This window comes from Tamandua tetradactyla, chromosome 1 (assembly GCF_023851605.1).
Source record: "Tamandua tetradactyla isolate mTamTet1 chromosome 1, mTamTet1.pri, whole genome shotgun sequence".
In the NCBI taxonomy this organism is placed as follows: domain Eukaryota; kingdom Metazoa; phylum Chordata; class Mammalia; order Pilosa; family Myrmecophagidae; genus Tamandua; species Tamandua tetradactyla.
The window spans coordinates 171,544,154-171,560,604 of NC_135327.1; the positions used below are offsets into that span (position 1 = coordinate 171,544,154).

General features: G+C 38.2%; 1 protein-coding gene across 5 annotated transcripts in view; it reads right to left on the reverse strand.

The window, feature by feature from the left end:
• Positions 1 to 14,669, reverse strand: part of UBE2H (ubiquitin conjugating enzyme E2 H) — a 152,075-nt gene extending 137,406 nt beyond the window's left edge. Inside the window, exon 1 of one of the 5 annotated variants that reach the window (XM_077130488.1) lies at positions 14,554 to 14,669. Coding sequence is in view for 1 of the 5 variants with exons in the window: in XM_077130442.1 (XP_076986557.1) it covers positions 14,156 to 14,208 (53 nt within the window). In the remaining 4 variants the exon portion in view is untranslated. Of the gene's footprint in view, positions 1 to 14,155 lie in introns of all 5 variants that reach the window. The other 4 variants (XM_077130442.1, XM_077130515.1, XM_077130469.1 and 1 more) reach the window with 4 other exon arrangements.
• Positions 14,670 to 16,451: the final 1,782 nt, after the last annotated feature.

Consider the following 16,451-nt stretch of genomic DNA (forward strand, 5'->3'; position numbering starts at 1 on the left):
TATGTGGTGAAGCTGAAAATGTCCAGCAATTCTGCTGGATGAGTGAAAGAAGGAAGATCCGGGATCCAAAGGGCAGTGATTAAATGACTGGACTATTGATTCACATTACCTGTCTTCAAACAGAAATTTTGTTAAAACTGGTTGTGTTCTATAAGTCAGGAGAAGTTACTTTAATTTGTTTGTGCTTTGATTTCATTTTCTACTTATAGGTGATAAGAAAATCTTCCCCTCTAGCTTGATGTGAATTTTAAATAAGTTAATGTAGGCAAATTCCTTAGAACAGAGATAAGTGTAAGTGTAGCCCTCATAATTTGTGGTAGTTTTTTAATTTGTTGTTGTTCTGAATAAATGAGTTCTGAATTTTGGTAATACATGTCTACCCCCCAGCAGTGTCAAGTGGGATAATAGATAAAGTATTTTTCAAGGACTCCCCTGGTAGCAATTTTTTAAAAACTTGCTTCATAATCAAATCCCAGTCATAGTATTTTATGGACCCATAAATGACCGGACTATTGATTCACATTACCTGTGGGAGCATCAGAGTCCTTTGGTGAACTTGTCACCAACAAGAGCTCATTTGAAAGTTTGAGAAGTGCCCCCATGCACGTTTTTAAAAGGTAATTTAAGGAAGGGCTCATTTTAGCTATGAAATTTTGAGAAAAATATCTTGTACCGCATCAATAAATATTTGAATTTCTAAAATAAATAAATAAATAAATAAATAATGGGGGGAACAAATGTTAAAATAAACTTAGTAGACTGAAATGCTAGTGATCAATGAAAGGGAAGGACAAGGGGTATGGTATGTATGAATTTTTCTGTTTTCTTTTTATTTCTTTTTCTGGATTGATGCAATTGTTCTGAGAGGTGATTGTGGTGATGATTATAAAACTGTGATGATATTGTGAGTTACTGATTATATATCAAGAGTGGAATGATCATACAGTAAGAATGTTTGTGCTTGTATGTCTTTATGTTTAATAAATTAAAAAAAGGCAATACAAACAAACAAACAAAAAAGCTATTATAAACACTCAGCTATCCTGAGACTAGTAATTAAAATTATTATAACATGAAGCAAAACAGATCTACTATGGAGTTTAAACATCAATTAAAATATTGGCAATTAAATTTTCTGTAAAAGATATATTTAAAACCTTTGGAGAGTATTGAAAGATATGAATAAAATAATTAAACATTTAAGTACTGAACTGTTTCAAATGCTGACAGGATCTGTCCTGACCCAAGGCATATTCTTTTTCTCAATTATATCCCCATCCCCTAATTTACCCTCTAAAAAGCTACAAAACATAATTTAGGTAATTAAATATATAAAATTTCTAAAGTAATAGCATCTGTCATTCTGTCCTGATGAAACTTCCACAAATCAAGCACTCTCATGGGATTTGTTTTCTTTTTCAAGTTAATGACAGGGCATACATAATTCAGAAACCCTAAGAACATAAGATGCAAAAAAAAAAAAGAACAGAAGATGCAATGCCATTAATCTACTGTTACAAAGAGATGGGAGAACACATTTTTATTTTTATAAGAATTGTTTTAATTCTATTTTCCACATAAGAAATGTGACTGTAAGTAGTGAAACTGATTTAATAAGTCACAGGAAAAAAAGCAGTCTCCGTATTTCAACCTTGGTCACTATTTTTTCTATCAGTTTACTCTCCGAATCTGAAGCAGTACAGCCAATCACTGGTATTTTTTAAACTGTTACTGAAGGCCACAAACTACTGCCCAAGAAAGAATAAAATTATTAATTTCCACTTATAGAGCCCATATATTTAGAAAACAGCCATTACTTTGTAATGATATTGCTTCTATTTCAATTTTTCTCAGAGGATAAAATCATACTAAAATCTATATATGTATAAATACTAATAAGTTCTTTCATCAACTAAAGCAAATGAATGACTCTTACAAGGAGTTAATCCTAGAGGGGTAATGACACTATTACAAGGAGTTAAGTATACTAGAGGGGTATATAATAGGTATAAAAATGTACCTGTTGCAAAAGATGGACTATAGTTAACAGTAATAGTTTCATACTCTTTCAACAATAGTAACAAATGTACCACACCAATACTATGGGTCAATAGCAACGGGGGAAAAGGAGTATGGACGGATCAGGATTTTCTTTTTTATTTTCATTTCTTTTGTGGAGTAACGAAAATGTTCTAAATTTGATCATGAGAATGTATTAGCAACTATGTAATGATACTGTGACCAGTGATTATATACTTCAGACGGTTTCTATGGTGTGTGACTATATCTCAATAAAATTTATTTTAAAAATCTATGTAGGGTGGGCCACGGTGGCTCAGCAGGCAGTGAACTCATATGCCACGCTGGAGACCTGGGCTCGATTTCAGGTGGCTGCCCAGGCAAAAAAAAAAATCTATGTATGTGTAATACTTCTAAAATCTAACTTTAAATAAGAAAATGACATCAGAACTTCATCAGAGCTGATAAAACACTGCAAGAATGCCATTTAAGAAATAAAGCATCCAGAACCAGCCTAAAATCAACATAATTTATCCAATTCATTCAAGTAAGTACTAAACCATGATTAAAAAGCTCACTAGTCAAACACTAATCTCTGATTCCATAAAAAATAGAATGAGAAATTTCATTTCCCATTAAGCAAATAGAAACATAAGACAGGTATCTCTTACTATCAATTAAGATAATCCAGTTCAAAGGCTTGAGAACATGTACCAGGTCACCAAAAAAAAAAAAAACAAAGAGAATAAGTAGTCATGCATTTCCTTAGCAATTCTTGGAATTACAAAATGCAAAAGTAATAAACTGAATTCCTGCAAATAAACTCACATGGGGTAAGAAGGCAACTCTCAATTACCTCCCAGAAAAGCACAAGAGGATACTAGGTAATAAAAAGTTCTAGACTTTCAACCTTGAGGATGTAAAGAAAACACAGACAGTAATCAGCTTCTGAATCTCAGAAACACTGATCAGATTGCTTAAGACTAGATCAAAAAAGCCAAATTCTTCACAAAGAAGGAGAGGTCAGGACCTCTAAAGAATAAGAACATAAAATTCAGATGCCAAGTTCCATTGAGTTGGACTTCACTGAACACATTTAGTAGGTAGCCTGGTATTCTTACATTCAAAGCATACATACAAAGTTGTAAACTACTATAAGTTTTTAGCATAAGTTCAAGTTTGATAAAAAATTGCCAAACTGCACAAAGGGTAATAGGCTAAATATACTTCAATTTCCAAACTCCTAGAAAAAAGGGCTTGACTACACTATTACTTTTAATTAAGCTTGTATGTAAGATACTGGAAAGGATTTAGAGATAACTTCTCTCCACAGAGGTTGTGTGTGTGTGTGTGTGTTTATTCAATCTAATGGTATTTTTCTGCCAGTGAAGCTTAACTCAGTCTTGTTTGATTCCTAGAAAGTAGTCAAAAGTATAAACTAATAGAAAACAGATACATCAATTTCAAAGAATGCATTAATAAACAAAAATGAAATGAAATTATAAAGTCTTTATGAGCCACCAGTTTGGATTTCCTGATATATTATGTTTTACATGTTTTCTCTTAGCTAAAGAATAAAACCGTATTAATTATTCAAAGATAGAAAGAACTTGGGACCTAATTCAACAGCCTGTAAAAAATGAGTAAAAAAATAAGGACAAAAAATAACTAAATAATGGAGGGGGAACAAGGGTGAAAAAAAAATGGGTAGACTGCAATACTGGTAGATGGTGGCGGGGGGGTAAGAGGTATGAAATATATGGGTTTTTTCTTTTTGCTTCTTTTTCTGGGATGATACAGATATTCTAGGTATGATCACAGTGGTGAATACACAAGTACGTTATGATAAAAAAAAAAACTGAATATGGTGATGAGAAAAAAAAAAGAAAATTCCCCAATCCCTATCTTTGCTTGACCAAATGTTGCAGCTCCACTCATGTAAATAAAGGCATCAGCCCCAGGTGCACACGTACACAAACACATACACACACACACACACAAGCACATGCCAAAATTTCAAAATGGAGACAGGTACATGGGAACTCTATTTCCTGCATGATCTTTCTGTAAACCTGCAACGTCTCTAATGGATCTTAATTAATTTTCAAAAAAAGCATATGCCATTTGACAGGCTTCCGAGATAACAGTAACATTTTATATTTTGATGTGGGTGGCAGTTACTTTTGTAAGTGTGTGTGCAGTTTTTACTTTCGTAAAAATCAGCTGCATGCTTAAGATCTATGAACTTTTACAGCATAAATGCTATGTTTCCATAAAAAGTTTTCCATACCTGAATTTTTTCAGTGTGAAATGTATACATTCTGTATTCATCCATTATAAATTGCCTTTTAGTTTTATCTTTTTTGAAAAAAAAAAAAAGAGCCTGTCAAAAGAAAAGATAAAAGTACATATGCACAAGCCATAAATGACTCGATACAGGTATATTCAAATATATGTCTTCATTTGATAATCAAAGACATGACACTCAAAAACTACCTTTTATTTTATTGCCAGGAGAAAGGGGCAGCAATCCCGATAATTGATCTACTTCCTCTCCCTCTTACACCCATAAAATCTAACTTTACAAAAAGGTATTTTTTGTTTTCCTAAAATCTCAAATGATAAAAATGAATAATGAAGTGAAATACAGAATTTTTTTCTTTGTTATCAAGATGGTGGCTGTGGAATATTTAATGAATTAGTTTGCAAAATTAATAGACACTAATAATGTCACACTGCATTGCCCAGAGCAGTGCTTTTTCCTCAGTTCACCTAATTCTGTTATCAAACCTATTATGGACTATTAAAATTGTTTTAGTATACTAACAAGCAACATTAAGATTTGCCACCAAGTTAAGACAAATAGTTAAACCCTTTTTTGTCAGAAAGTACAAGCATTTAGTTTCCCTCCTGTGTTCATGTGCTTGAATATAAACATCCAAACATCCAAAACGTCTAAGATCCTCATCATGGGATGATCCAATTGTAGGCTCCCTTATTTCAGATTAGTGATATGGCCAAATATCAATTCACTAGAACTCCAGAGGTGAAATTGTTTAGCACATGATACTCATACAAATATCACTTCACAGTTGGGGGAAGCTAAAGACATATAAAAGTGACTATTTGCTAATGAAAAAAAAGCAAACAGTTTATTTCCTCCGGAGTGAAACAAAGAGTCATGTAGTTTCAAGCTTTGTTGCCAAGGAGATTGACTAATTTATTTACAGATTTAGATTCAGAGATTAGCACAGGGGTATACTAAACATCTAACAGTCTATAAGACCATAAAACAATAGAGCCAGCCATGTTATACCTGGTGAACTCTCATGGACATAACTCTAACCAAATTAATCTTCTACAGATAAATGTTACAATGGAAATGTTTACCCACATCTTAAATCTCTGAATTAATCAATCTTTCAGAAACTGTGCAATATAAAGTCAACTGATTCTAAAGGAAAATCCGGATAACCAAAGTTATATTGACACCATTTGGACAAACTACATTTATCTTTCACTAAACTGAGTGGTAACCCTATTGCTTTTGAGGTAACAAGAACAAGAAATACTTTTTACCTACTTTTCTATTTACATTATCTCAACTAATGTTATTATCTCAACTTCTCGAAGAAACTTCATAAGTGTACAGGATAAAAACATGAAGTCTTTTTGCCTAATACTAGAAAGAAAAAGAATAATTTACAACATTAACAATTTCACATGTAGGGAATTTCCTCTTTCATTACATAATGCTCCATAAAAGTGGTTCTGAATGTTAGAAATCTGCAGTTTGAACAAAGACAAAGATTCCATTTCCAGTCAATTAAATAATATTCTAAAATCCCTAAATACGGTTCCTACAAGTGCTACAGCCCAGGTTCCTTTGTGAGCCCAGGGACAGACCCACCAGCCAGTCATGCCTGCATTTCTGAGAGTGGCAAAGTCCAGCCAAGCCTCTCTGCTTCATAAGCACCTCCTGCTCCTCCCCTGGCTTCTCTACAGGCCAGGCAAAGTCAAAAGACCAGTAGCACCTAAACTTTAAACCATCTACATAATGCCCTAGATACCTAAAAAGCAGGGGCAGGCAAAAGAATCCTTCATCCTTCACAAGTATACAGCTGCCCTGTGGGGCTTTCCACTTGACTCTTGAGGATTTGGGTTCTACCCAGCAAGAACAGATACCACCACAAGCACCAGCCTCAAATACCCCAGCCACCTTCTTCAAACACCTGGTGAGGTACAGGTGTAAGAAATTACAATAACTACAGCATCTGTCCATAAAATCTAACAATTCTTCTTAATTTCAATACCCCTGGCAAGACCCACCAATATAGCTATGGCCTTTCAAAAGCAAGCACTGACACTAAGGTGTTAATAATAGGTTAGTATATGGGAGCCCTGTATTTTATGCATGATTTTTCTGTAAACCCACAGCTTCCTTAACTTGAAAAAAAAAGCATGCACTGACTTTTGTTTTGAAAGGTTTCTACATTGCAATTGAATTATGCCTTAGCAATTAGAAAATAATACACTCTTATATGCTCTAAGCATCTAAACTGTGGCTGACTACTGAAACAAAATATTTGAAATGATATCTTTGACCCCAACCTAAAACAGGCATAAAAAGAAAACCAGGTCTTCTTTTTCTTATTAGCCAAACTACAAGTTCCAACTGTTGGTAATAAAATGTTAAAAAAATTTTAAGCAACATGTAAACACACATATATATGAATTTGAATGTTTATAATTTATCAGAAAGAATGTAATAACAACTATTAGAAAGCAATGTCTAGTTTTTTGTGATGTCTATTAACCTAGCAAACAACTTAAATGGAATGTTAAAAATAAACAAAAAAATTTTTTTAATTAACTTAAAAAACAAAACAAAACAGGAGACCATTATATTAACAGATACCCTAACTCTTAGAATCTGCTTCCAGTTCTACCTCTGAGTAGCTGTTTCTTGGATAAACTGGTTCATTTTCTTTTAAGTTTTAGTTCACATGAAAAGTGGAAATACTATTCAGACCTCAGAGGCCTATATAAAGATTTATAAACTGCTGTAAATTTTCTAGAGGTGCTAAGTAAAATCGAAGTATGTTAAAAAAAAATTCTGATCAGTATTAAAAGCAAGAAAAGAATATCACCTGTTAGTAAGATTCTAGCAAAAATAAAACTGACCATAATCTTTGAAGTGACATTTCTAAAGGCAATAAAACATAAAAGTATTTCACAAATTCATTAATTTCAAATGGGAGAGAGGAAAGAATAACTACAAAACTAGCTTTCACAGAATCAGGTTAGAAATCAGTGGTTTAGGAGTGTACAATTTAGTGAAATTTCTTTGAAGTACACAGTTTTAAAAATTTAATGTCACAATTTTACTTGTGTATGAAAAGTAGAAAATCAAGAAAAATTAAATTAAGCTCTCTTAAAAAGTTAAACATACACCTATCACATGATCCAACGATTCCACTCCTACATATTTACCCAAAATAAAAGAAAGCATATGTTCCCCCCAAATGTTCACACCAGCTGTATTTGTAATAGCCCAATACTGGAAATAACCCAAACATCCATCAACAGGTGAACGCATAAACAAATTGTGGTATATGCATACACTGGAATACAACTCAGCAACAAAAAGGAATGAACTACAGAGTAACAACATGGATGAATCTTAAAATAATTATGCTGAAAGAACCCACAAAAAAAGCACACATACTATATGACTCCACATGTATACACAAATTTCAAGAAAATGCAAAGTAACCTACGGTGAAAAAAATCAGATCAATATTTGAGAGGAGAGGGATTACAAGGTGGCATAAGAAATTTGGGGGGGGAAGACTGTAGTAATGCTTCATGCGTCAAAACTTACCAAATTTATCACATTTTAAATATGTACTGTTTACTGTATGCCAATTATACCTCAATTAACACAGAAAAAGAAAAAAATTCAAGCTACCGAAACTGCTTCCACACATCTTGCCAGTCAGTCTATCTGCTCATAAATGTAACATTTTTAACCTACCAAGTCATCACAGGCACTCAGAGAAGTAGAAAAGTATCCCTATGTCAGGAAAACCATCATCACACATAAAAAAATATATGAACATTAAAGCAAAGAGAAATCACAAATCATCTTTAATCACTAAGCTATACTGCTCTAGTACTAAAGTGACACCGACTAAAACACAGTAACTAAATGAGAGCCATCTGAACTAGGGATCTCAAGATTTTTAAGTATTTTAAAGAATGTTTACATTCTTTGATCTAGAACCCCATTTCTGGAAAATAGAAATAATCCAAAAATACAAGAAAAGCCCTTTTTCATTTCAATGTTTTTATCCGAGAAAAATGGTAAAGAATTAAATCAATGGCAGTCACGTGATAGGCTACTACACTAGCTTATTCAATTATGATTTTTAAATAAATCTGATTTTTTTTAACTGGGAAAAATACTTGCAAAAATATTAAGCAAAAAAGGGCATAATACAGTGTGGTCAACAAGTTGACATAATATATCCTGGGAGGGAAAAAGACTGATAGGGAAAAACACCATAATGTTAATATTTGAGGACAATGTTTTCTCAAAGCATGATAGACCAGACCAGCAGAAACAGCACTGCTTGTCAGAATGCAAGTTCTCAGGCCCCATCCGATATCTACTGAACCAGAAAACTATATAGGTGGGACCCAGTAACCTATTTTAAGAAACCCTCTAGGTGATTAGGATAAACATTACATTTTGAGAACCACTGTTAAAAGGACAGGATTATAGATGACTGTTTTCTTACCTTTTAAACCTATATTTTCCTTAATTATCTTATGGCTTTTACAATCCAACTAAGTTTTTTTTTCATTTAACTAGTTTACTAAAAGGTATCACTATATGGGTCTATAGTTAAAAAGCTATGGGTGCAAGGGTGGTTCAGTGATAGAATGCTCGCCTTCCATGCGGGAGACCCACGTTCAATTCCCAGACCATGCACCCCCCCCCCAAAAAAAAAAGCTATTAGCATTTTTGCAGGTCTAAAATGCATGCCTAAAAAAGCAACGATTCTTGGAAACATCAAATCTTTTGATTGACGAATATACTAAATTAAATAAGTAAGCAAAATAATTCTAGGTTGTTCTATACTTGATCTTAGTCAAAAGGTTGAGAAGCGATTCTAGGTTGTTCTAACACACACACACACACAAGCAGGTAAGGTATTTTTATGGGTCATATCTGCAAAAGATCATTTTTCCTAAACCTGAATTTTTAGGTTTGAGTGTAATTTACTAGAATTGCTCTGCAGGAATCAGATATTCTGAAACTATGAATGCTTAGTCATGTAGGTTCCTGCTTAACCAAGATAAGCACCAGTATGTTATATTTGTCACCAAAATCTAGGCTGGAAAGACAAATTCAGAACCTGGGAGTTGTCAAATCTTTCAATTTTAGCTTGAAGACTTAAAACTCTCCCAACTTCAATCCCAACATCTCACTAAAACAGAAGCCCCAGGAAATAAAAGATAAACTACAGGTTCCTAGCTGACACTGGAACTGGTTAAAAGATTACAGAATTATCGACACTTTGAGCACAAATTAAAGAGTAACAAATACTACTAATTTAAGAATAGATTAATTACTGATTAACAGCAAAATACCAAAGCTGAAGACAAAGACAACTGGCTACACATTTTAATGTTTGTTTTGTTTCAGTTTTTACATAACTTTTAAATAACTAACAGGAACATGGATCCTATACAACTCATCACTTAAAATGTACTTTTCTAAAACTTTTCATTTCTTGAAAAGTCAATCCTGAAAGTAAATACACGTTGTTAAAAAGCAAGCTGATCTATACAGTGCTGACCTGGCATATACATAGCCTGTTCTTAACAATTACCAAAAAAAAAAAATTTTTTAACTAATTACATAAGCATCATGACCACCCACACTGAATTTTTCACTAACCATCCCTCTTCTCCCTGCCCCACCTAGCACCATGCCTGGCACAAGGCCTGTACTCAAAATGACTGAGGAGGTGAACTTGTTATAGAAAGCTTCTGAAACCCTAAAGAAACAAAAGACTATAAAGTTCAGTAATGCTGTTAATGAATTTAATATAAGACACTGCCCCTTTCTGACTACTTTCAAAGCTGTAGTAGCTTAAATTTTTATCATACTTTTGCAATCCTGCATGAGTCAGTTAAATACCCTTAAAGTGACATTCTGTTTTAAGTCAATGCACCTTTTCTGAAAAAGAGAATCTTTAAAAACTCTTGGTATTATAAAATAAATTACAAAATCTCACTTCAATGCCGAGTCCCCACTATTATCAGATTCACTGTTCTGATTTAGCCTTAATTTTCTGAACATTCGTGTATTCTTAAGTTAGTCAGGTTTTCCTCTCCTTTTTTTATCCCCTTGAAAATACACAAGATTCTGTAACACCATCAGAAGGCCTCCCCAGCCCCCACATTTTTTGTATATAAACATACTCTTGTCACACACTCCATCAGCTGTTTGGTAGCTCCACCCCTCCTCTGTTTCCGGGTAGTAACAGAGTAGCCAATGAGCTGTGAGGAGCTGTGCCTGCGGCCTTTTGCCTGCAAATGCTTTTCCAAAACAAGTAGCTCCAGCCTTTAGCAGGGGCCACTGGTTCACAGATAAAAGGATCACCAGGGCTATGCAACAGGGTGAGACAAGTAACTTCCACCTATAAGGAAACCCGTGCAACCTTAGCTGTTTGTTCCTCCACCAGGGAGAATTTAAATCGATATTCCTTTAGGGCAAATCACTCTTTAAGGTCACTGGAGTCCCAGTTCCAGACAATCTAAATAATCATTCGGGTTCGAGATGGAAACCTCAAAAGTTGCCAGGCTGGGAGTAGCACAATATCACTAATCTACCTGACTGCGCAAACAAACAGCCATGCTATTCAAAACTATTCCACAGGATTTCAGGTTACCCCAAGTTTTTCTATTGGAACACATTCCTACAGGGCCCAAAAGTCATTTAAATCAGTTTCTAGGCTCCTGGGGAGGTTTGCACAACCCTTAGCAAAAGGATCAGAAGAGAAACAATGAATGAGTCAGAGTTTCTGAACATAATCGCTCAGCAGATTATTAAGTGCATCGGTGCAAAACACTCTGCATAACTTGGAAGTCAGCTCTCCTCCTACCAACCCGTGACAAAAGAAATATCACGACTCTAAACAACAACCAAAGACAGTGTCTCCAAAGAACCCAGCGAAGTAGTGGAAGCCAGCAGCCAAATTAGTTATACATCCTCTTCTCTCCCCACCCCCACACTGTTACTTTAGTACTATATAGGTTCCCTGCCAGGCTGTAAATCGTGGTGGCATAATTACCCACAGGAGACATCCTAAAATGGGCTGAAACAGGAGATTGCAAGGAAACTGGCTATAAGCCTCCACACCAAAGAAATCACCAAGGGGCACTGAGGGACAAGAAGCAAGTACATTCCTTCAGACCTTTTCTTTCTACTTCCTTTCCACCATCTTTCATTTTTCACCGCCCCCAACCCCAGGTTTTTCCCACAATTTTAGTCATTAAGAAGTGGATCGGAGATTTTCTTCCTTAATTATATTGCTAAATATACGTTACTCAAAAATTGTTAGTTCCACTTGGGCCTACTGACGTGAATTCAACCGAGAAAGGAGGCCACAAAATATTTCACTCCCACAACACATATACATACACAAAAGGACATATGAAAATTTTAACTTCCAAACTGCATTAGACCAGGAAAAAAAACATAAAACAAAGATAACCTCTGGCTTTTAAATCCAGAGATTGTTATCTTCCTATCTCAGAGATCTATGATTTTAAAGCTGCTCTGCTTTCTTTTGTCAGAAAGAAGAAAGGTGGGGAAAGAACAGAAAGGCAATGCATCTTTGCCTTTCTTCCATCTTCTACTAAAAATAAGCTATGAAATAAGCCACTTAGGAAAAAAGGACGGAAAAAAAAAAAGACACCCTGCTGTTCTTTGTCTGTTTTCCTTTCCCTCTACAGCACCCCCCCACCCCCAACCCGGACTCCTAAATGCGGTAATCATTCTAGATGCCACAACTACTAAATGAACAAAAGACACTGTATTGAAAAGGCATCAGGTCAAGTTAGGCCTCACCCTTTATTCTTAATCTTTTAAAAATATAAATGAACATAATTTGAGACTCTTACATTGATCAAAAACAGCTGGAATTCTCTCCTGCACCCCCACTCTAATTAAACACTAAGTAGAAATTTGTATTAGGTGTGACAGTAACTCTCAAATCAAGATTAAAATAACTCGGATTCTACCACCATGTCATTTCCGTGTTTCTAAACAAAAATAAAACCCGAAACTGCTTTGTGTGCATTCATTTACACACTAACGTAGTTACAAGTTTTCTTACCTTATGTAAAGCCAACATTACTAATATCACTCACACATTTACAAAACTCAATCACAGTCACAAACAGCTCATAAAGACTTGATTAACTTATGCTTAAACATATATGTTGCGTGTAATATATACTTTATTTGCTCCTCTTTCTAATCCCCACTTTCATCCCCCAAAATTCTAAACTCCTAACTCTAAACTTAAAAGTTTATCTACTGTTGCTAATTTCTAGTCAAGAGTGAGGAGAAAAACACCTTATTCCTGAAAAGATTATGGAAAAAAAAAAATCACTTGCCCAGCAACTTCCCTCCCATCCCCCACTTTCAAACGAAATGCAAAAAACTACTTTTTAAAAACTTAAGCAATTTTCATAACTATTTGGCAAAAATCATCCATCTATGACAAGGTAAAACACCCAATCAAAAACAGCAACATAAAAAGAAAGAAGGATTTCACCTGAAGAATCTAGCCAAACAACTTAAGTTATATAAACAAAACCCTGCAACAGGGGGAAATGGTGGAGGATGCGAGTGAGGGAGAAAGAGAAGCAGGAGATAGGACTTTTTAACTGTGTTTCACACACTACCTCCATTACCCTTCTCCACCACCCCACCGTCCCCCTACACACCCCGGGATTAGTTGTTCGGGACACTAGGCTCATTTCCTCCCCCTCCCTCACCCTCTAAATTACCCCTCAAAAAATTCCTCGATTTGTCACAGGAACCTTCACGAATCTCCCTAGCTGGTCATGAAATAATCAGTCTCGACTCCAACCAAAACCACTGCCTGAAGGACTCATCAGTTTATAGCTTTCCTGCTACCTCCAGAGCGTATGAAGTTGGGGCTGGGGAATACCAAATAAAGGGTGTCACTCGGCAAGCCCAGGGCAATTATTTCCCAAGAAACTTAACCTCGGAGATGGAATGTGCTTAAGTGGATAGCACAGGGGCTATTTTGTCAAGGTGCTCCTCTTTCTCTCCTTTCCCCCAGCTGTCAAAGCACAATATGGAGGGTGGCTTGCTGGAGGGCCTGGGGGTCCTCAGCACAAAAAACTATGGGTGGGATAGGCTTTGTCCGTGGAAAGGAAAACAGTGGGGTTCCCCTGGGGACCAGAAAGCTAATTAGGGTCTCTGTCTTAAAATACACAAGGTTCTTTATTAGAAGAGAGGGCATGGAGCAGACTCTCTTCCTAATATAGAAAAGCATTAGGGATAAAGGAGGTCACCTGAGTTATCCCAGTTCAAGGAGCATTGTGAGTGGAGGGAATGGTGGCATGTCAAGAAAGAAAGGCAGGCTTTCCACATTACGTCCCTATATCCAGAGGGAGAAAACAGAAGAGAGACCCTGAAGGTAGGCTCGGTGGTGGGAAACCGAGTGAGATGGCTGGTCCTGCAAAAAAGGGCCGTCTTGGGAATCTAAACGTCATGGAGGAAAGTCCTAGGCACTGGGGGAGCAAAAAGAGCCTGGAACAACGCATATCTCGAGTTTCTGCAAATAAAGGGGGAGTTGAAAAGGCTCTCGACTCCTGGGAGGTGCCGAGGAGCCGCCGTAAGTGCTGGGGGGGAGAGAGGGAAGTCTCGGACCGTGGCCTGGAGTACCCCAGAGCCCCTACCTGGGGTTTGGGCTGCCCTAGGCATCCCCACGCCGCCCCCCAACATACACACACACACACACACACACACACACACACACACACACACGCACAGCCCGAATTCCCCCTCTACGAAGGATACAGCTTGACCACGTCCGTGTCCATCCGCCTCTTGCCCGGACTGGGGGATGACATGGTGTCGCCGCTGCCTCCCCGTCGCCTGCGCCGCCGCCTCCCTTTCCTGCTCGGCCCGTCTGTCACGGGCCTCGGGCCCCGGCTGTGAGGAGCCCGCGGCCGCGCCGGCTCCTCGGTGGAGGTGGCAACACCCCCCGCGGTCCTGGTCGGTCCGGTCCGCCGCTGCCGCCGCCCCCCGCACCGGGGAACACCGGGCACTGTCCGGCCGGGTGGGGGTGGGGACCCCGCGGCGCCCGGATCGGGCTGCCCCTCTCCGGCTGTGGGTTCCGCCGCGGCCCGGCCCCGGCGATACGCTGCGCCGCGCGACACTCCCTCCTGCCTGCTCTAGCTCACTCGCCTGCTCACCCTCTCGCCGGCTCCCAAGCAGCCTCCACGACAAGCGGACGACACCAGCTTAGTCGGCCTCTCTACCCCAGCCTCGCTCAGGGCGCCGTGACGTCACCTCTGTGACGTCATCGGAGGGGCGGGCCCGGTCGGCGAAAGGGGTGGGGCGCCGCAGCCGTAGCGTGAACTTTCCTGGGGGGTTCTGGGAGTTGTAGTCCCTCTTTCTCCTGCCGTCTCACGGCCCTCTGTCCCCTCCCCCAACTCTCCACACATCTAATCGCTCAACTGCCAGTGTCGTGTTCCTCCTCATAAACGATAATAGTAAATAATGGCAACATTATTACTTTCACGTGTTTTAGGGTAATGAGCCGCTTCTCACATACTCTGTTAAAAAGGCTGGTGATTTGATTTGGAGGAGCCCAAGGAGGTAATTAATCATGCAGACGACAAAATCTGGAGATTCCCACACCAGCAGGTTCTCTGCACTCTGCCCCCTCCTTTGATGGACGGAATTTGTTTGCAGCGATTTTAGAGTATAGCGAGGCCTCCTCACAGCTTCCAGAGCAGGGTTCCTCACCCTCCACATACAGCGTCACTACCTCAAGGGATAGAGTTGCTGCATCAAGGTAGCAAAGCCAAGAATAAATTATTTCTACAGAGTCTGAAGTAATTTCTCAGAGCATGACTGATAGAAGAGAAACTTCCCCCAAGAAGCTGTAGTTCAGGACAAAGATTGTTCTGCTCCCCAAACTTCTACACCAAACTTTATCTGCACCTTCATTCCTTCAATATTTATTGAGCACCTAACTTTAGACTAATCACTTTGCTGGACACGAGGATACAATGGTGAGCCAAGAAAGACTCTAGATTTACACAACCCTCCCAACATGGCCTGTGGATCTATAGAGTCAATATCACCTACGAACCTGATAGAAATGCAGACCAGAGCTTCCCTACAGACCTACTGAATTAGAATTTGCAGTTTAACAAGATCCCCAGGTGATTCCTTTGCAGTTTGTATTCTGAGAGATACTACCTTATAAGGCACCTCAAAGAAAGTAATATCTAACCCTGGGGTCAACCAGGCAAAGGGGGCAGAATCTCCTTTATTTATATCATATTTTCACTGCCATCTGTTTTCAAAAAATGTATCTATGCTCTTGTTTGTATTTTTCAGACCTCTGTTGTAAGTTGGTTCCCCTTATGTAACCACCTGTTTTTTCTCTCTCTCTCTCTCTCTCTCTCTCTCTCTCTCACACACACACACACACACACACACTCCTGGGCCAGTAGCACTCAGCTAAAGTTGGACATTGTTTGCTTCTACATTCCATCTCTACTGTTATTTTAACTGCTTCTAAAAAGAACGTATTGCTCTTTCTAACTTCACATAGTCAATCTGTCAGAAGGAAGACAAATCTGAATGAAAAGATTTCTAGCCTTCTGTATTTGACCGTTTTGTTAAAGGGAGATAAGGAGGGAGCAAAGAATTGCCTTCAGGGCCATGTCTGTTCTTGCGACTCTCAGGGCTTCTGTTGCTGCTACCCTTACCCCAGCACAGCTCCCTCTCACTCTTTTACCGAATTATCTTCCACTCTTGCCCTAAAACAGTGGTTCTCAAGCATTGGTACAGTTCAGAATCACCTGGGGAGCTTGTTAAGCTTACAATGTCCAGGTCCCACCCCTGGGGATTCTGATTCAGAAGGTCCGGGGTGCGGCTTGGACATCCATAGCTTTAATAAGTTCCCCAGGTGATTCTGATGAAGGCCACGGGCTTGAGAACCACTGCTTTAAGATTTCAATAGTCAACACCACTTTCAAAACACCTGCCTGACCCCTCTAGGATGGGTCATGTGCTTCCATAATGTCCTACCTAAATAAAGAAAAGACTTGACTGCCCCTCCTTTTCCTCCCCACCT